The sequence below is a fragment of the Spea bombifrons genome, chromosome 1, assembly GCF_027358695.1.
Source record: "Spea bombifrons isolate aSpeBom1 chromosome 1, aSpeBom1.2.pri, whole genome shotgun sequence".
In the NCBI taxonomy this organism is placed as follows: Eukaryota; Metazoa; Chordata; class Amphibia; order Anura; family Pelobatidae; genus Spea; species Spea bombifrons.
Window position 1 is genome coordinate 98,147,389 of NC_071087.1, and position 22,505 is coordinate 98,169,893.

A 22,505-nucleotide genomic window follows, 5' to 3' on the forward strand; every position below is an offset into this window, starting at 1 on the left:
CACAATAATTACTAAAATCACATGTAAAGCCTCACATGACGCAATGTGGTACAAAAGTCCAAAAGGGATTTATCATAGATAGAAGTTTGAGTAGAAAAGGCGAAGACATCTCTTGTGGATTATCATTCAATTAACCATCAGTTATCTTAATTATCAGTAGGAATCAGATAGAAAGAATTCTTACCTGGGAATTCCTTTTCCTTGTCCATTTCCAGGTGGCACATGAGAAGAGAAGGCTCCGCCTACCAGGTAGGGCAGGAAATACTATAAAAAAAGGAGACCTCCCCCTTCCTCCCCAGTGTGGTTAAAAAGAAAGACTCAGGCAAATAATAGACAAGCAAAAGTAAATTTAATGGGTGGGAGTAAAAGTGTGCCACCTGGAAATGGACAAGGAAAAGGAATTCCCAGGTAAGAATTCTTTCTTTCCCTTGCCATTCCAGGTGGCACATGAGAAGATTTAGCGAGATAGGGAGGGAAGGATTCCAGTCTGCAGGACACGACGACCAAATTGAGACTCGTCAGAGAGATGAAGGTTCAGCCTGTAGTGCCTTACGAACGTATGAATCGACCTCCAGGTCGCTGCCTTGCAAATGAGAGACGGATTCACCCCGGAGAGTTCAGCCCAGGATGTCGAGACGGATCTGGTCGAGTGTGCCTTCAGGCCGGAGGGAGGCACTCTTCCCGCGGAGATGTAACATAAGGTGATTGCGTCCTTAAGCCAGCGGCTTATGGAAGCCCTGGACACTGCTCTGCCCCTGCGGGTCCCCGCAAAGGACAGGAAGAGTGCGTTGGATTTATTCCAGGCGGATGTACGCGAGAGATAAGACAGGATACATCTCCGCAGGTCTAGCGAGTGGAGTTCCAACTCCATGGGATTCTTGGGATCCGGACATAACGTAGGTAAGACGATCTCCTGATCCGAAAGGAAAGGTGAGACAACTTTAGGGAGAAAACTCCGGTGGTAAACGGAGGATAACGCAGTCCGGCAGAATCTTGAGAAAAGGTTCCACTCTGGAGAGAGCCTGGAGCTCACTCACCCTCCTAGCAGAAGCGAGTGCTACTAGAAGGACAACCTTGTAGGTGAGCAGCTTTAGAGAGGTATCCTCTAGAGGCTCAAAAGGAAATGTGGTGAGTTGGTGCAACACGAGGTTAAGGTCCCAAGGTGGAAACCGACGGACGGAGCCTAGGGCGAAGTCTGCACATCCCCTTAGAAAATCTGGAGATCCAGGGATGGGAAGCCAGATTGGAGTCCAAGCAGTTGCTGAGAGCTGAGATCTGGACCTTGATAGTAGCAGGTTGTAACCCGTTATCAAAGCCGTCTTGTAGAAAGCGTAGCACCTCATGGATGGGTGGAGAGGATACTTCGTGCCCATAGCACCAGGTGATGAAACGTTTCCCAAACCTTCTGGTATTTAGCAGCCGTAGTTTTCTTGCGGCTGGAGAGAATCGTTTCCACTACCGATGAAGTTAATCCCCTTGAGGTCAGGATCTCCCTTCAGAAGCCATGCTGAGAGGTTGAGCTGAGAGGTTGAGCCGGGAGGGATCTGGGTGGAGAACAGGGCCTTGAATGAGAATATCCCTCACCTGAGGAAGAAGCATGTGCTCGTCTACGGCCAGGTCGATAAGGTCCGAAACCAGATTCTTCGAGGCCAGAAAGGAACAACCAGGATGACACTGAGGGTTTTCTCGAATCTTCCGGAGCACTCTGGAAATAAGGGGAAGCCGAGGAAAAAACATCCGCAAGATCGAAATCCCAGGTCTGCGAGAGTGCTTCCAGGGCTCGGGGACGGCCGACTGGAGAGAGAGAAAAAAAACTCCTGTACCTGTTCGGTTAGGTGCGTGGCCATCAGGTCTATCTGAGGAGTACCCCATTTCTCCGTGATGAAAGTGAAGACCCTTTTGTGTAGGGACCATTCTCCCGGAAGTACTGAGGTCCTGCTGAGGTAATCTGCCTCCTGATTCAGTGAACCCTTGAGATGAACCGCGGAGAGAATGCAGAGACTGAACTCCGCCCATCGGCAGATCTGAGCGGTCAGGGTCTGCAGGCGCCTGTTTCTGGTGCCATCTTGTTTGGACAGATAGGCTACAACGGTGACGTTGTCTGAAAGGATTCTGATGGACCTGTGTCGCAGGATTGTAGACCAGAACCTTAGAGCCCTCCAGACCGCTAACAGAAATTTGATGTGCAGGTCTGATTCCCGAGGAGACCAAGTTCCCTGGGTAATATTGCTTCCCATAACAGCACCCCAGCCTCTCAAACTGGCGTCGGTGGAAATTACCACCCAGACTCTCGTCTGCCAAGAAAGCCCCTGTGAGAGATTCTGGCTGTCAGCCACCATCGGAGCGACTCCCGAACGAAGGGGGAAAGTTGGACGTTCTTGCGAAAGGACATCCTGGAGCGATCCCAGTGATCCAGCAGGAACTGTTGAGGAGGTCTTGCATGAGCAAGTGCCCAGGGAACCGCTGAGATGGAGGAGGTCATTAGGCCGAGCCAAGACATGATGGCTCTAATGGACACTGACTTGTTCGTTAGAACCGCTTGTGTGAATCCCTCAATCTTGGGATCTTGTCCCGAGGGAGAAACGTCCTCTGTACGTGTGAATCGAGGATAATTCCCAGAAAGGTACGACGTCTGTTTGGAAGTAACTGTGACTTGAGTCTGTGTACTAGCCATCCTAGGTCGTGGAGGGTCCTGGGAAAAAACTCCAGATGGGACTGGAGCAAAGTTGCTGAGACCGCTACGAGGAGCCAATCGTCCAGATATGGGACCACCTTATGCCTTTTTGCCTCAGGAAGGCCACGACCACCGACATGAGCTTCGTGAAGATCCGAGGTGCTGAAGCAATTCCAAACGGAAGAGCCCGAAACTGAAAATGTCGAATCGCTTGAGGTAATGGAACCGCCAGACGGAGGAATCTTGGTGGTCTCTTCTGATGGGAACATGTAAATAGGCATCCCGCAGATCTATGGTGACCATGAAGTCCCCTGAAGAAATGATCTCTGTGGCGGACTTCAGGGATTCCATCCGGAACCTGTTGTATCTGATACAGGTGTTCACCACCTGTAGGTTGATTATTAGCCTGAATTTCCCGGATGGCTTTGGACAAAGACTTGGGAGTAGGTTCCCTCTCCTATCTCTTGATGAGGAACCGGGACCAGAGCTCTTTCGAGAATTAAGTTGTTGAGCGTGGAGAAGAAACCCGATCTTTTCCAAGGATCTGCAGGGGGCATGGACAGCAGGAATTTCCGGGCAGGTAGGTGAGTAAGCTCCAGAGCATAGCCTTGTTCTATGATGCGAAGGACCCAGGGGTCTGAGGTGATCTCTTCCCAGGCATGAATGAAACCGGTCAACCTGCCCTCTACCTGAAGCCTGCTGGCGTCAGAACCTTCCTGCTTTACTGTCCCTGCCTCTTCCTCTCTAGAATCTCCCTCTTGCGTAGGGTTTACCCCGAAAGGACTGGTAGTCCTGATTGGAGGTTCAGGGCCTGTAGGACTCTCTCTCTCTCTCTTGGAGCTCTGTAATAACTCGATCTGAAACGAGGTGGTCCTTTCATCTGAGGTAACCAGTGCTTGTCCCCTGTGGTGGATTCTAGGATCGTGTCGAGATCGCTGCCGAAGAGGCTCCCCTGGGACGGAATGCTGCACAGCTTGTGTTTAGAGGCATTATCAGCAGACCATGACTTAAGCCAGAGTGCTCGCCTAGAAACCGCTGAAAGCGCAGTGGCTTTAGCAGACGTACGGACTGATTCAATGGAGGCATCGGAGATGAAATCAACTGCTAAGCAGGTGTCGGACAGGTTGCTAGCGACCTGCTCAGTCTCTCGAATAGCTGCAAAGTCTTCCACCGCCTGTGGGAGCCAGATTTTAATGGCTCTAGAAGTTGACGCCATAGCAATCGCTGGACGAAATTCGCCGCTGCTGCTTCAGAAGACCTTTTGGCAGACCTCGGCCCTCTGGTCCATGGGGTCTTTGAAATGGGCCGCGTCTACCAACGGAATGGCTATTTTTTTTTTATTTTTTTTTTTATTTTTTTTTGTGGCCTTGGTTACTGCGGTGTCGACTTTCGGGACTTCCCAGGCCTCAGAATTCTAATTATCGAAAGGAAAAAGCTTCTTGGTTCTCAAGGATGTGAAGAATCTCCTGTCAGGAAATTTCCACTGCTCTGTGATAATGGCAGAAAGAGAATCGTGGACTGGAAAGGTCTGCGGTTTCCTAGAGTGACCCTGAAAAGGATCTGGTTTTGCAACTGGTATGTCCTCCTGTAGATTCAGATAAGAGTTCCCTGTTTCTGTAGTCATATTCAAAAGGGAGCCGAATAATCTTCCGGGTTAACCGGGAGGTAATTTGGTGGACCCTGCTGGTAAGGTTGTTGCAGGGGTGCCTGAGAGGGGCTTGCCATGGCTCGAAAACAGTCAAAGGTAGACTGAAGTTCCCCCTTCAACCAGGAGGTAAATTCCGTTGTGGAAACTTCTTTAGGCCGAGAGCAGGGGTTGCACGATTTGACCGAAAGGTCATGCAGGGTCTTTTTGCAGGATGAACAGGCTTGTGTTTTGACTTTCCCACAGATTTCCTATGTGGGGAGGCTTCAGGTGGGATATCCTGATTTTTATCTGACATGACTGAGGAGAAGAAACACAAGCTGTAACTGTAGAAAACAATGGCATAGGCAACGTAAAACTTCTTCCAAGCAAAGAGGGCAACACCTACTTGAAATGGCAGTAGACAATCCTCAGGCACGGGCAGGCACAATAGCAGAGAGGTATATGCAAAACTACAGCACAGAAACCAACAGCAAGGAAAGATCTTACCCATTCTGGCGTTGTATACAGAGGCATTTAGGTGCCCAGGGCCGGAAACCTCACATCCGGAAATTCCCAGCCAATTGACCTCTCGTGACCCCGGGTCGCTGCACCGGAAGTGAAGCCGATTGGAGATCTGAACGTGTGCCGAGAAAACCGGCACAGCCGGTTAGAGATCTCCTCCTGCCGTGCCACACTCTGAGGATTCCCCGGGACGGAGTGAACCGGAGCCCGGGGATATACATCCCAGTGAGCCCCCTGGGCTGTGGGCAGAGCCGAACGAGGACTGAGCCTCGTGTGCGTTGCCGCGATACACGCGGAGTTGCAGCCTCCGAGGCTGCCGCACGAACCCTGGATCCACACGGGACCGCTGCCGGGTATCAGAAAAGGACGCCCCCCCGGGGCTCCGAGAAAACAAAAAAAGGAAGGAAAGGTAAGCTTCAGCTTAACCGCTACCTGAGTAGGGCAGGAAACAACACTGGGGAGGAAGGGGGAGGTCTCCTTTTTTTATAGTATTTCCTGCCCTACCTGGTAGGCGGAGCCTTCTCTTCTCATGTGCCACCTGGAATGGCAAGGGAAAATTAATTGCATGTTGTACAGGACTACTAAATTTTCAGTTCTACCTACTCTAAAAGAAAAGAAAGCAAACAAAAAAACATTCAAATTTTACCTGTATTGGGCAATTTTTTAGTAGCAGCTCTCACTTGCCTATTTGTCTCATTCTATGTAATTTGGGGCACTGTAAGGGAGCCTCTTTACCTCTTTATTTAAGCCAAAGGCTGGAGTGCTCTCTATTTCATGCAGGGTAATATCGTAGTTCCATCCCCTCGAGGTGAATGTAAAAAAAAATATGGCTCTGGGTGTCTGACTGTGGGAGAGAGAGGATGCTGTCCAGAGAGCCAGCATAAGGTATGGTATATTCGGAAAGGGGGGGGGGGTGTAGCTGGCCAGTGTGCTTGTTTATAGTTAGTCTAAAAATGAACTATGATTTGATTTCTTGTTTATTTGTTGAATGCCTGAGTATAAAATAAAGCACAGTTAACCCTTAAAACGGGTGTCAAGTTTGAAGGTGACGAGTTGGCCAGCTTGTTACAAATTGTCATAAATGACCAAACCATATAAACTGTGGGTAGACTGTATCCACTTTTACTATACATTTCATGTTTTTCGATTCTAAGGCAGCCAGAAAGAGTTAAAGATAATGCATTTCCAGTAAACCATTTCACTAAAAACGTTCTTCAACTGGACCATGATAGACCGATGAACATCATTGGGGTTTATTAAATAAGCCAGGTGTTTACAGCCATTTTCTCCTAGAAGAGGGGCTTGAACTACTTGACTTGGAGAAAAACATTTAAAAAAAAAAATTGGGTTTTTACATTCTGACCTCACTGTATTGTTGTAAAACAGAAAGGCTTGGTCTCATCTGCGATACGTCCACATGGTTTTCAATTAATTGTGTTAGATCATACGACAATTGAAAAGTATAGCTCATATGTTTAGTAAGAAGGTTATTATATAAAAGGAGTATGATACAAGCAAGTAAGTGACATTAAGAGGGTGTGTGGATTTTTGTACGTTATTTGTTCACTGCTTACGCCGTGTATATTTATAAATATTTATCTGCAATAGCCAAGCTTGAACTGGAGACCTAAATTCTTCCCTGCTTATATTCTTCCGAATTGAACAATGCTCAAAATAGCAGACACCAAAGCAACCAGATGATTGTATGTTAGGGTACAATTTCTAAAATAAAACTGGAAGTAATTATACATGGTGTTTGGTGTGTTAATTTATAGCTCATGGCTTTTAGAGGATTGTACAAGACAGAAAATCCTCTACATTTCTCCTATTACAGACTGACTAATAATAATAAAACCAACAATAACAATAATTACCTACAGGGGAGTGCTAATTCCAGAAGATTTGTGTGGCTGCCGAGGCAAAAAGCTGATTAGGGAGATGAGCGACCTTCTTCACTCATTACCTCCCTGAACACAGTTGATTTCCTCAGGGTGTGTACACTCCAAATGAAAAGACATCAGCAGGCTGGTCAATTTTGTAGTGAACTCCGTCAATGTTTAGATGATCAAGATGTACCCACAGGATTATAAATGATGACGGCTCAAAGCTGAGAGAAGCCCCAGAAGTATGAAGGAATAGTGCACATGCAGCCATAATAAATAAAAATAACCCAAGGCATCATAATTTAATTGAATGGAGCATATTATAGATATGTGGGAAAAGCATTACGTAAGCCTGAATTTTATATGTATATTGGTGGGTCTAAGAAAATATTCACAATGCTACCATTTTCATATTCAGAGTACTAAAAGGAAGAGGTAAAATGAAAATAAGCTTCCCCGAAACTACAGCACTAGGCAGCATTTGGTATAAAAATGTCCTATCCCATGTAGTCTTAATCACTAGCTGTTTGTCCAAGTTACCTTACGATATGATTGCATTTTATAATTATAAGTGTGTGTGTCTATATGCCTGTCTTTCGTTAAATACACTGGAGTGATAATGGGTTTTGTATAACTAACAATTCTTGAATAAAAAGGTAGAAAAAACACCAAAGCAACAAATGGGACAGTCCCGTTTAGTCTTCCACTTTTACTACCATACATCACAATGGCTCTTTATACATAACCCCCATTCTGATTGAATTGTGTACATAGTTCTGTCAGACTTCCAAATGGTAGATTTGAAATGAATAAAAACAGCCGTGAACTCATCAAAATGAAGGTTGGTAGTATTCATCATTGGCTACATTTTCCTCCACATAAAAACATGTAAGAAAAATAAAGAGAAAAGAAAAACAAGCCACAAAATGTATCAAAAATGGAGTGTTTGGGGCAACAATATCGGACAGGCAAAGGTTTTACAGCCAGTTTGGTATATTACACTGAAAGAGCTCATCATGACAGGACACACAGCATAGGCACCAAAACAGCTTCACTTACCCACATACTACACACAGAAAGCTCCTACTCCGGAGTTTGTAATAGCAGACTGAGGCAGGGGATGTCGTTAGAGGCCTCACTTCTTCCCAGGGAAGACTAGTAAAGGGGTGCAGGGCTGCTCTGATTTGAAGATTTTGGGACACTGCTTTACTTGTATGTCCACATATACCCAGAGAGATTTCCAGCATAACAAGGTCTTTAGGCACAATTTACTCTCATTGGATCCTTGCTGGGTGCTTTGCGGATACTATATGGCCTTTTTATGATATTTGTGGGGATTGCGTGACAGACAAGTCCATGTAGCGGGACTTGCCTCTTGGGCTGAATGTTGTCAACGCTTGTCTGAACCTACTCACACAATAGCCTCGCTGGATACACAACTACAACTGAGAAAGTGAGTACCAGGGAAACTTTGCACATAAGTACAAGTGAGTAATTCTCAACTCTTCACTGTTTACACAATTTCCTCAGCTAGCTGCACTATAAAGTGGAACCGGGCGAGGTATGGGGAGATTTATTAAAGACTTTATTAAAGTGTAAAAAAAACAATATAATCCAAAAGGTTTGGGTGGACTCAAGCAGGAAATACCCTTGGCTCACCCACAATGCTATGATGGTTTCTTGTTGAAGAAAATGAAACATTAATTTGCATACTAAACCAGGATTTTACCTGTGTTTTCAGTACTTGTAATATTGTAATCTTTAGACGTCATTTTTTGTAGGCTTTGTTAACAATTCAATTAAGTAATTCATGCATTTCAAGAGATCAAGTGGTGAAGTTGTTTCAGAAAATGTGAGCGTTCGATACATTATTAATAAAGAGTTTCAACTGCCAATGTCTGGTTACGTTAATTAGGTTAGGCTTAGTTAAATATTAATAATTACAAATCTAATGTTCATTGACAATATTCCAAAAATTACAGCATACCATAGGGAAAGCTATTTACAGACAATACTCATTACACTTAAATTTAACTAGGAAATCATCTGACACAAAGAAAACGAAAGCATCCAAGATCTAATGTTACAGTGTATCCCTAAGTTTAATAACCACAAAAGCACAAATTGAAGATTGGCATTACTTCAGGCATCCAGAAAAAGAGTAACTTTTGGTGGAAGTCCTCCTTTTAGCAGATGTTTATGCCTCCTACGCTCTACAGGACCCCTTCAGAGGATGGCGGGAAAGAGTACAAGTGTGGTATAGAGTCCTCATAGGTACACCACTAATGTATTTTCTTTAAAATAGTTTGTCACAAATACCACAGTACTTAGTTTATTCATAGTAATAATGTTTAACCTGTGCCAAGGATGAGTCCCACATGAAACTTTTCCATGATGGCACCTGAAAACTTAGAGCTACCTCTGAAGACACACAAAAATAACATTTCTGATGGTACCAATGAAATAAACATTACGATCTTCTACTTCTATTCTTACAGGATGCTTTTTCTCACAGAGGCAATGTCAGAAACAACAATATATTGCAGGGGCGTCCAACATGCAAGGGCAACAGCATCTTACGCGGGCCGCACCTCGAGCCCTGCTACAACAAGAGCCCTGCTACTTACCTGTGGGAGGGTCTTTTGTACTGCATAGAGGAAGCGGAACCCAGCAGAGTTCACGTGACATCACATGACTCTGCTCCAGTCCTGCTTCCTCTGTGCAGAACCAGAGAACGCAGAGGGAGGCCGCACTCTCTGCTGAAGTCTTTGAGCGGCATCGAGGAGCTGCAGTGCGGGTAAGGGGGTGGGGAGGTTGTTTGAATGAGTATGCGTGATTGAGGGAATGAATCTGTGAATGAATGAGTATATGAATGAATGAGTGTGTGGATGTGTAAGTGCTGGAACCTAGGCATGATGGGACTGTGATTGCTGTTAGCAATCACACTCCTATCATGCCAAGTCAGCCTGCTGAAACCTGGCTAGCTGCCCCCCTTGTGCATTGATGCTGCCAGCAGTATGGGGTCTGCCCATCACTTACAGGCACCCTGTACTAGCATGTACTGGCTGACTTGGCATGATAGGAGTGTTATTGCTAACAGCAATCACAGTCCCATCATGCCTAGGTTCCAGCATTTACTGGTTGGATGTGTAAGTGCTGAAACCTAAGCATGATGGGACTGTGATTGCTGTTAGCAATCACACTCCTATCATGCCAAGCCATATTGCTATTTTTTTGTCCAATTGTGGTGTGTTACCTACTTTTATTAAAAATGTGAGTTTTTATTATTATCTTTAAAGGTGGGGGGTCATTTTCGGTTTTGGCTAAGTGAACCGTGAATGTTTTGGTCCAGAAGTTTCATTTTGGTGCATCCCTAGAATAAATAGACCTATTTCATTTTTAATTATCCTGAGTCCTGAATTTGTAGTCACAAAACTTTCTAGGCCCAGAAATCAGTGAGAGGAAAAGTAAAGGTTTTGTGTCATTTACTTTATTTTAATCTGCATATTTTATTATAGGCCATATTTTCTCACAGTGGAAAATGAGTGCGGCCCATTTTTGTACATGTATTCATTGTTATTCAGCGCTTATTTATTCATCTTAAAGTCGTTATCCTGTTTTTACACCTATAGGGAACTTATTACACGTTTGTGAGCCACGGGAGATACCTGAGGCTTAAAAGAATAAAATGCACAGCTATTTATGGTATTCGTATATTCCTCGATTCAACTGACAATTATATTCAAGAAATAATTTAACAGGATTGGTAGACTTAGTTAAAAATGCAACAGAAAAAAAAATATCTAGACCACCTACTAGAGGTAATTGTATGCAATCAATTGCCTTTTCCGATTATGTCAGCTGATTCTTTTCAGTCTGGATTCAGACCCCTAAACTCCAACACAAACGTCTAACAACTGCTGTTTGATAAATCAAACGTTGCTTTTCTGCGCTTATTCTCCTTGGTCACTCTGTAGCTTTTAAGTATGTAAAATCCATGGGGCTCACATACACGGCCCTCCATGATTCCACCCTTACAACAAAATGTTGAAAAACACAGTCTTTTGGTATTACTGGTGGTCTGCAGCTCACCTTCTCTCATACCTTGCGTTTCCCTTTCACTTTAATGATAGCTGCATTGAGTCCCTTATGGCTGTCAGCTTTGCAAATGCATGGGGGTTTCTGCAGATTCATCCATATGCATTTGCCACTTTGTGTTGTGCCCCATATTTCTTATTCAAGTTACATCAAGATTTAAACCACTTGGATTTAACTCAAACTCACCTCGCTCAACTTATTTTTTTAAACAGATAAATCTTTATGTTCAGTCTAATCACCCTCAAGCCTAAACTAACACTATGACAGCTAGCACACCATGACATTGCTAGAAAGAAAAAAAACTCATGAATGTTCTCCTTAATGGGAAGAGAGAGCTAATGGAACAAACGCACCCTTAATGGTATCCTTTTCCACTCGGAAGACAAAGCACATCTGTTTTAATGTGGTGTGTCTCTAGATCTTAGATGCTTCACATCTCTTCCAAAATTTAGGAATGCCTTCTTGAAACGCCATAAAACTATGACGCATTTATTACAAATTAGAGAGAGAAAGTCACATAATTGGGTGCATCCACTTTTACAACTACAACAGATGTTGCTAAATAGAACGGCATCTGCAAAGGGCCAAGTTTTTAATTATACACTTGCCACTGGATCCTTGCAAAAAAAAAAATAGAATTTAAGTGTTTGTTGCCTAGACATCTGTAGTGAATAGCTGCAATACACTTCTGCACCAAGCTATACTGTAAGTCCTTCCAGAAATACAATAGTTAATGGACTCATTAAACAGAACGAGCTGCATTCTGTGACTGATGAAATATGCGGCAAATAGAATACCCTAGCTGCGGGCCTGTGTGCGTCTGCTCTTATGCATTATCAGACAGATTAATTTAAAAACAATAAAGGCACGGCAACAAGATATATGACTATTTTTATCCTTTTATAAGGGACAGTTTATAAGTTCATTTTTCAGCAGTGTGCTCCCTATATCTCGTGCATAAGAGTGTATTAACATAGCCCGGTCTCTTTATTGCAATTTCTAAAGCCATGCGTTACTAAACTACTTATGTATGACAAACGACTTCAATTCCTTTACTTGTTTCATATAATAGGGCATCACAGCTGGAATTATGTTCTCTTGTAAAATGACACGAAATTCAACATTTTATTTAAAGAAGTTAAAAATAATACTCCGTCTTAACTTTCCAACATTTTTATCCTTTTACCTGTGCTGTCAAAGGGAGTGGGGAAAAAAACAATATGAAACATAAATATATAAAAAAAATGCACAAGAGATTTATAACGCTTAGGTCTATGTATCAGATACAAAAAAAAAATCATGAACAAGAAAGCAGGTGAAGGGCAAAACCAAATCACTTTATTAGACGCAAGCCTAATGTCTTTCGGATAAAATATTTGTAGGTGCCACAGTCAATCAAGATTTCAGAGGAAACTACAGATGAAAGCATCCAGGCATAAAAGGCAAGTATGATAATTATGATGTGCAGACAAGATAATGGAAAATATCCCTGCCTTTGTCTGGTTTTATGTATTGAGTGCAGGCTTGACCTGGACAACTTGTGATGCCTCATCACATTTAACGCAGTCAACAAAATTAATGGAATGCTCGTTGTTTTATCACTGTAATTATTTAACAGAATTTAATTATTTCTTCAGGCATCTGGTTAGTTAGCATTGTGCCGCTACACCTTTGAAAAGAATTTCCTTTTATCGTTCCAAGAAACGGTATACACACAACCAGTCTAACTATTCTTATTTGCCCCTACATGGCAGTTACTTTAAAAAACAACAAAAAAACACCTTTAAAAACTATACCGAACACAAAAAGAGAATTTAAATCATTCATTCTAAAAGACCAAACACACCATCCAATCTGAAATACACAAGCCAAAATGTATTGCCTATTAACTAATGAAAAGCAACTGAAAATCTAATCGTTCTTGGTTCATGGACATGTAAGTACTGTATTTACTCAACTATCAAAGATCAAAAGGTGTCAGTAAGAGAGGAAGAGCACTGTGTAATCACTGAGGTTGATTTTCGCAATGATCACGTGAATATATTGAAATAATAATTCTTGATCCTGGTCTGCTTGCTTACTCTTAAAGCAACCAGGATCAACACACCCCATCCACTGCCATGAATTTGGGTGGATGGCTGTGGATTGTGAGAAATCCTCTATGCAATTGGTGACACAGCTATCCCAGGGATTGCAGCCCCTGGTGTTTGGTGGTGTTATTGTAAGGTTGGTGTAATTGTTAACAGTCCATCGCTGTGACTGGCTGTCAAAGCGATTGGATGGTTCAGTGGCCATTTTTCCTTCTTTCCCGGATAGCTTCACTTGTAAGGGCTCCGTGTAAAAAGCCGCAATTAGTCAGCGGTGCCACAGATCAGTGGTTTGAATAAAGGACAACCTCGATTGTAAGACAAGGTCTTTCATCAGATAATTTTTCAACTTTGTTTTATAATCTAGCAAATACGGCGTGTGTTCACGGTGCTTTAACCACTTGCATGTATGTATCTTACAAAGCAGGGTCCTTGACGTATTTGTAGCTTGTCTGTTGGACTTGACCACATGGGCCAGCTTTCGCACCCTCACGTGCATCAGTCAGCCTTGTCCACCCATGACCCGGTTGCCGGTTCACTGATTTTCCTTCCTTGGACCACTTGTACTGACCACTGCACACCGGGAACACCACAGAAGAGCTGCAGTTTTGGAGATGTTCTGACCCAGTTGTCTACCCATCACAATTTGGCCCTTATCAAAGTCGGTCAGATCCTTACGCTTTCCCATTTTTCCTGCTTTTAACACATCAACTTTGAAGATGAGATGTTGACTTGCTGCCTAATATTTCCCACCCACTGACAGGTGCCATGATAACACGATTATCAGTGTTATTCTCTTCACCTGTCAGTGGTCAAAATGTTATTGATGATCTGTGTGTGTGCGCGCGTAATATATATATTATATTATATATATACATACATACATATATACATACACACATACATGCATATATATAATAAACCTTGTGAAATGTGTACTGTGCAGTGCTTCTAAGACCGACTGAGTTAAGTAAATAGTACCAAGAAACGGGTACCATAATGGGGTTCAATGTAAGCTTATTTTATATTGCCAATGCATTTATTAATATGCACCTTATAATGGACCTTCATCAAATTGTAAATTAGATTTTCATTTCCAACTGCATCCAAGTATACGGCCGCAGGCTTACTGCCAGAGGCAGCAATACAGTATTTTTTTCATTACATAAAATAGGTCACTGCACCTGCCAACTACAGCACTGAGCAGAACATTACTGTTTTAACTTAAGTGTGTCTATATACCAATGCCTAAATTCATAAATACCTGCGCTTTACAAATTAATAAACTGGACATAACGGAGAAATGTAAATCTCTGCATTTACAAGTTCTATGCACTACTAAAATGTAGGTTATACATGTATAAGAAGGTGCACACGTTATTGCTTAAATATGTAAATACAATAGTGTGGGTATGTATTTACATTATATTTATATTAATAGAGGAATAAGACTGTAATTTTGTCATTTGTCGGTATCCATGGCATATTCAGTGCACCACAGCAAGTGAGAAAGTGTGTGTGTGTACGTAATATGTAAATAGGAGATCTAGTAAGTTATACTAATGAAAATGTCAGCCAAATATACAGTACTACAACATTACCCATAAAAATGTACACCATGAACATCTGCATGATCCTGCAGCTCAATTAGATGAACAGTCTAAAGGCTATAATTTTACCCAAAATGAAAATTGCATGTTACAATCATACCCAGGAGCAAGTAAATTCAACATTCAGGGTACAAATTGAAAAACTGATTGCTAACTGCTCAAATGAACTGAACGTTTAGCATACATATCTCCCAATCACAGCTAGGTATTCATGTCTAAATCGCCGACAGTCTGATATAAGAGAGAAAAGAAAGGTGCCTAGCCGGAATTACAACAGGTTATTGACACAGCAGAAGCTTGTTACAGACCAATGTGGTGAAATAATTCCTTTAAACGTGTCGTGTGGATTACAGATTAGGTTTCTTATAGTCTGAAGTATTTAGGTATTTTAATCTTGCTAATACTCTTAAAATCACACTGAAAAACCTGACAAAACTTGCCTTCTTTTGATTTCAGTGCAGCTTTTTTATAGTCCCAGTGCAAAACCCAGGACAACTATTTGGTGGTGGATCTGGGAACAGAATCTCAAACTGAGGATTTCCACAGGTCATTGAATCAAGCTCATAATCTCTTTCTACAGGTTTCATTTACCCAAAATAATTTTTAATTGCAGTTGCACAGGTATTTGCCATACTAACTTTACCCATAACATTTTGAGATCCAGTGTTAAAACTCTCCAACATATGCTAATGCGAAGAGTTTCTCAAAAAGGAAAAAAAGGTTCTTATCGGCATTAACTTTTATGGGATTTATTCTCCAAAACATGAGCTTGGAGCTTAGTTGCTGCTTCACCTTGCTGACTTTGTTATGCTGAGGGGTCCCCAGCAAGACTGCAATAGGGGGATGTCTTGGGTAATACATGGTTCAATTGGTAAGGTATGCTTTACAAAATCTCATTAATATAAAAAGCATTTTCTCATCTTTACTGTAATGCTATCCCTCCATATCAGCGATGTTATTGGCCTATTAGCAATCCAACGAAGAACTGAGTTCATCTCGGCAACGATGAAGCTTTGCTCTGATTATTATCAGCACGTAAATCTAAACATACTTAAGAAAAGTTATGCAAACCTACCCTATAAATATCAAGAGTAAGCCTTCCTAGGGGTTTATAGAATAACCTCCGTATTAACATTAATTAAATCTTACAGCACAGAGAAGAATCATGAAGAAGATGAAAGGAATGAAGGAATAAAGACAACCATTTTTTACCTTGTGCTAGTCGTTCCAGTCGTTTTCCATGCTCTGGAGGTATTGCATACCTAAGAAAATGAAAACAAATGAGAAATAAAGGAATTAGGGAAATATCTTATTCCAGGACATCGTTTGTTTACAATGTTACACTTAGACATACTCTTCCACAGCTGTAGTTAATGTTGATTACTTCATTCACCATTCAAGCTAAAGATGAGGTCATTCGAGGATGATAATGTCCTCCACGGTTAATGAAAATCCTTAAGAGAATTCGGACGTGTCTCATATCATAAAATCAACCAAGCAAAGACACAAATCTTACCAGTAGGAAAGATGGAGAACTACTTGGCATCAGCAAAGAGACAACATCTTTTTGACTGGAGGCAGGAGAGAATAGATTACCTGGGCGCAAACCTCACCAATAATACAAACGGCAATCGATTAAGCAAGAAATAAATTAATGGTCCAACCTATTCCTTTCCAAGACAGGCCCCACATCAGCTATAAAACTGAATTTGCCCCCAAAATATATATCTATAGCTACAAACCAACTAGAGTTGCCAAAAGCTGGAGGGGCTGGGCATAACAGTACTTCAGATGTATTATAAAAGGTGCAATTATGTCTCAGACTACTATGCTACATTCAGCTCCGTTATCGGCTGCCTGGATTGATATGGAAAACTCATTAAAATGTATATATATTCTGTATATATATTCTTCCTAGAAATTCATACATCTTGTTAGGGCTGCAACAACTGCAAAATTGATAATCGATAAACAATTTTCATTATCGATAAGTTGAAACGATTTTCTCGATTATAGGACAACATTTTTTTCAGAAAAACATCCCCCTCGTTTTATAATCAGATCTCAAATAGAGGTTTTACTATAAGACTAAGATCCAGATCCCTCGCAGCGCTGCAGGGGACCTGGATGCTCCTTTCTGGCAGCCGGTGCAGCCTGTGCAATGCAAACAACCTCCGCTACTGCCGGCACTTCCTCTGGGGCATCTATGATGGAGCACAGGCATCACAGGCCCGGAAGTGCCGGCAGCAGCAGTGGAAGTTGTCTGCGCACTACAACCAAGGAATCTGAAGCACGGGGAGAAGTCTAGGGAAGTGCTGGTAAGTCGGGGGAGGTAATGAGTGGCATATAGGGGGGTTAAAAGGAATATCGGGGAGGCAGTGTGGCATATGGGGGGTTAAAAGGAATACCAGTGAGGCAGAGTGGCATATAGGGGGTTAAAGGCATACCTGGGAGGCAGAGTGGCATTTAGGGGGTACAAGGCATATCTGGTAGCAGTGTGGCATATAGGGGTATAAGACATTTCTGGGGGGCAGATTTTCTTATAGGGTAGTCTTATATTCAGGCTTTTTCGTTTTTTCCTGAATTAATATTCAACTTTTGGGGGGTCGTCTTATAATCAAGCAAATACGGTATTTTGTGAACTCCTTACAACGGGCCTATACCTAAAGACCTACCCTCATTTGAACTCCTATGCTCAGCAACTGACAAGCCTAACATCTTAAAAAAAAAAAAAAGTAGAACCCTAATATGCGGCGCTATGGTAGAAGAATATGTAAACATTCTAATTACGTCTGAATAGATCATGACACAGAGATTTTCCATAAGAAGCAAAATCCAGAAGACAAACTTGCTAACAAGATGGTATAGGGTTCCAGCTTATTTTCACTAACAACGGTGAAGGATCCTAGAGGTGACAGATCATACATTTGGTGTTTATGCCCTAAATTGAAAGATTTCAGCAACAGTCACTAGAGTAATTCAAACGATTGTAGACCCAAACTTTATGGTACATACAGCTCTGGGGACTCCACAAAAGGAATTGTGCTTCATAGCTTGGACAGGACACTTGAGATCTGATCTCCATAAGACCCTCCTAACATAAGCAGGACAAGCTAGAACCTCTATTTTGGTAGACCTCGGCCAATTGGCCTCAATAACTCCTACACCTTTCACAATGCTCTTTCCGCCTTTATTTCCTGCATTTAAATTTGGATGTTTATGCTACCGAAATGTTTCCCGATGTGAATGACCTGAAACGTATAAGACACATATCCCATGCATACCACACAGACGTCAGACTAACAGTTGTCAACTGTGAAAAACAAATAAGCATTGCATTTAAAAAAAATATATAATTGATAACACCAGAGGGCAGCACTGAGTTTGGCCTCATAAGCATTTCAGAAGCAGCAGACTAACTCTGGTGAACTCTTAACATATCAAGTGTTCAAAAATGAGAGACTTTTTGGGGGGCCAGTCTATACTACTATATTTTCTCAGACGTTATCAGAGTTAATTTGTTTTTATATATATGGTAGAGAATACACAGGTAGTGCACTGCTTTTTTCTTCTTAGATTTGGAATAGCAGCAATACACCACCACATCCACACAGACGAGTCCTTACGAGTACAATCCTCCACCAGTTTTCTTTATTAAGCAATTACCTCTTTAATCTCATGACCTGCAAACCTAAACATACAGAAAGCTCTAACTAATCTATACCATTAAAACATACAGTTTCTGGGAAAATTGACAGAATACAAAATGTAGGGTCACATGAACTACAATCTGCTCACAGTAAACGCCCTGCTATTGTATATAATATAGTATAGACAAATGACAAATGTATATGGAGACTTCACACACACACACACACACTTTGAACTGCATAAGTGCAAGACGTGTGGCAACTGTAATGTATTATTTCCCCCATATGTACGACTTCCCCAGACACCCCTAACAGCGCACATTTACAATGCCATTCTATAAGGACCCCCCCCCACTGTTCAGGATACCTTTGTGTCTTGTCCACATCAGTAAACTACTGGATGTGAGTGGGGACAAGCATTGATCCATGGTATTGAGTCGCTCAGAAACGGTTAACTTTTCTTGGAAAAACTACACATTAAAACTCTATGTACATGTAATGTTCCATTAAAAGATGCCTTATAGCGCATACTAGTGATAGTTTGGATGATAACTTTGCAATGTCATCATTCAGTAAGTAGCGCACAGCCCATACAACACACAAATGATTTGTTCATGCATGGTAATTATTTCCTATAGAACCATTTACAAAAGGTTCACATCGTCAACTATTTGCTTCTGCGAGCCTCACTCTTGCTGTGGATTTTATTCCAGTATTTATGCTAGATGTAAATCGGCAATTGTATTTGTGTATTCCGACATATATAAATAGAAAGCTAGATAGAGACCTAACGGCACATGTCACATCACAAAATGCGTTCCCTCAGCAGGCAGGACGCACAGTACCCTCCAGAGTCATTTCGAAATAATTTTACCCTTGAATAAAATCAAAGATTTGCCTACAAGAATGTTTTTTCAAGCGTGCGTACATCAGTTACATTTTTCAGATGGGAAATCAATAGATTGAACACGCCGTTGAGGCAGAATGCAGTCCAAGTGAAGAAATTTCAGGAGGATTTGACGCCTGTCTTGTGCGGCGCAGATGGAGGAACAGGCACTAGCAAAAGGCAACGTAAAGGGGGGACCAAAAGAGCTTTCCGCCAGGCCAAACGTTACAAAGTAAATGCGAAGGCAGCAGCCCAGAAATAAGCAAGCAGTTGTTACTCATCGATGCAGACAACGCACGAGCCAATGCCAAGGATTAGGTTTTAGCCTCGTCTCACTGAAGCATTGATTGCATGATGACTGTAGTCTAGGACGAGGAACACAATGGCAATTCCTCTAATGGTTTAACCAATAAATCTCTCGCTCACGTCCGCACTTTAACGTTAACTTTTAAAGGCTTGTTAAAAGACACACTTAAAATGAAGAAACCTCACTGAAAATGTATCACCGCCGTGTTTGAAAGCAGCGAGAGGCCATGTGTATACTGGTAAAAATACACTGCATAATATTCAGTAACGCATCTCTGCAGTCAACAAGCCGTTTCAATTGCTTTATATCATCAACAGCTTATCAAGAGAATACACAGAGCAAATATTGGATGTCTAATTATTATGCATTATGTGAATATTGTATACTTTTGAATGATTTGCCCTATAAACAACTGGGGTTTTTTTTCCATTACTCGTCTTTCTTTTAAGATAACTTAGCTGTACAGTTGCCCTATAAATGTTTTTTTTTCAAGTTTCATTTTACTTTTACAGTAGTCGTCTTTGATGTGAATTTCTCTTTAGTAAATTCAGCTGAATGAGGAAGTGTCAGGCAGGTCCATTCTCAAGATTACCGCATAAGAACCTCAGATTGTTTATGTAGTAAAGCAGTAAAACGCTTTTCCTTCCCAATAGGCAAATACTGCCGGGGAAAACTGACCATCCCTCGCTGAGCAAAAAAGCAGCTGGTTCATTAACATGCAACCGCTGCTTCTGCCCACAGCTGTCACCTGCCCCGGAGCAAAAGGAGGAGAGAGAGAGAGACAAGGTCTGCAAACAAACTTATAAAAGGCAACTCTAGAAATCTGCAGGAAAGCTCAGAAAAACAAAAGCAGCAAAATAAATATTATGGACTAAACACATTTTACATGTTATACACTGAAATGGATAGCAGAAGATGTGTGTATTAAATCAAAGAATCACATTTTTTATTAGTTAGAATGCAAAACTATAAAACAGGTCCATTTTTATAGATACGGTACTGGAAAAACGTACAGATTTACCCATCACTCTACGCACCTCAATAACAATCAGTAAGTTACACAAGCTCTTCAGCTGGTATATATAAATTATCGCTGATGGCTAGGGTAATGCGATACCAACCACAGCCAACAGAGGAAGACAAAGCTTTGAAGGGCTTTCAGACAACACTCACCCACATACTATAATAGTAACAGATGCATTCACATTTTTTTTTATGTAGCGCAATCTTGAGATTCTTCTTGAAATAATCAATTGTGTTCAAGACATTAATTCCAGAAAGCAAATACCAGTAATGGTGTATAATATCTTACCAAGATTTAGGCTCCCCAAAATGGAGGTAGTTGATACTGTAGAGATCCATGTCTTCTGTATGCCATGCAAATGTTGTCTTCCACATACCAAAGTAGAGGTAAGGAGTGTTGACACCTTCAATTGAGATTCCGCATTCCTCTCCTACAATATCTAGGATGGTATTGAGGCGGGAAATGTTCCATTCATTAATATGCTAGATCAAAAAAAAAAAACAAAAAAAAAAAGAGACATAACAAGCAATAAGTGTGTCTGACTCCATCAACCGGGAATTACGATGGGTGCTCTCTGGTATGGACATAAATTGGGTTATTATTTTGCAAATTTTTAACTCTGAAGACAGTAACATAGTCTTATTTAATGTACTACACTGCAAAAAAAAAAAAAAAAAAACAGTTGACTTGACGTCATTACTTTTTTTTCGGAGGCAAACTAAACTTGTAACAGTGTCTACACAAAGAGCCTGGGAATCCCATTTGTGAGACAAAAATGCAATGTGTGCGAAATCAGTGTTGGACAAGAGAGATGTAGTTAGCTTTGAACGTATAAGAATACAGTCATGAAATGCTTGATGTTGTATGCCATGACATTTATCACACAATACTGTACCTACTCCCTGAACTTTGCAAAATCAAAGTAGATTTCTTATCTTTAAAATAACAATTTGAAGCTAACAAGGCAAAAATATCAGAAGTACAATTCAAGTATTCACTCTTTCTACATTTGTCTTACATAAAATATTTATTTGCCGTCATGTAACCCATATTATTTATTGGGTTTATTAAGCATTGCTGTGCAATGGTTAAATCAGAGATAACAAGTAGTGCACCAATATGGAGAGCCCTGCTCAAACAAACTTACAATCTAAAAGGAAGTATGTGTATTACACAAGAGGTAAAATTGCAAATGTCTACAATAGACCACCCACACAAGTGTATCTCAGTGTAAATAGCAACAAAAACACTGGACCTAAGAACCCACTAACAGCAAGAGCGAGACCAGGATTAGTGAGGTAAAGGTAGATGGGAGAAGATGAGTTGATAGAATTTGTTGCAGTCAGTCTTAAAGGATTTTTTGAAGGACTAGAGGAGTCTCTGATAAGCCAATACACACCATTGTAAGTCATAGGGGTAGGCCTTGAGCTTGTATACATGCATGAGATGTAGAAATCTGAACAAATGGACTAGGTAGGTGTGTATTTAAACATATGTGAGGAGAAGTAGGTAGGAGAAGTGGATTCAGGAATTGTATGACATCCACTTAGAAAGGCAATGCAGTTAGTGACACGATTAAGGAAGAGGAAGAGAGATTGGGATAAGGAAAGGTAGATGCAAGTGTCACCAGCATACAGGTGCTTCTGTAAAACAAAAGGAAAAATTATTTTGCCAATGGAGGTAGTGTAAAGTACGAATGGAAGGAGAGCTAGAACCGAGCCTTGAGTACAACAATCGAGTAGCAAAATGGAAAAGTAACTGGAAAGGAGATACTGAAGATGCAACCAGAGAGGTATGAAGTACAATCTTGTTGTCAGTAGAGTGTTGAAAAGGGAGAGATTGAAGATGGTAGGTACAAGACATAAGTATGATGAGGGGCGATAGGATTAAATGGAAAGGAAATGAAAAGGAAAAAGATATGAGCAGAAAACTCATGTCAGTCAGTGGAAAGAACAGCTTCTAAGTTTCTAAAATTGTTATCTTAAAAGTAGGCTGCAAAGTCAGAGACTGTAAAGCTAGTGGAAAAGGTAGATGAGAGAGAAATAGGGAACTGAAAGTACCAAAGGGTTATTTATGGTTATGAGATAAGGAAGGTGAAGTAGGTTTACTTAGCCAGGGTTAGGGTACACCAAAAAGA

At 41.4% G+C, this 22,505-nt stretch overlaps 1 protein-coding gene across 1 annotated transcript in view; it reads right to left on the bottom strand.

The window, feature by feature from the left end:
- KDM4C (lysine demethylase 4C) overlaps nt 1-22,505 on the bottom strand; it is a 179,224-nt gene that overhangs the window by 134,062 nt on the left and 22,657 nt on the right. Inside the window, exons 5-6 of the mRNA XM_053465979.1 lie at nt 20,657-20,850; nt 15,714-15,763 (exon numbers count right to left, since the gene is read on the bottom strand). Coding sequence (XP_053321954.1) covers nt 15,714-15,763; nt 20,657-20,850 — 244 coding nt within the window. The remainder of the gene's footprint in view (nt 1-15,713; nt 15,764-20,656; nt 20,851-22,505) is intronic.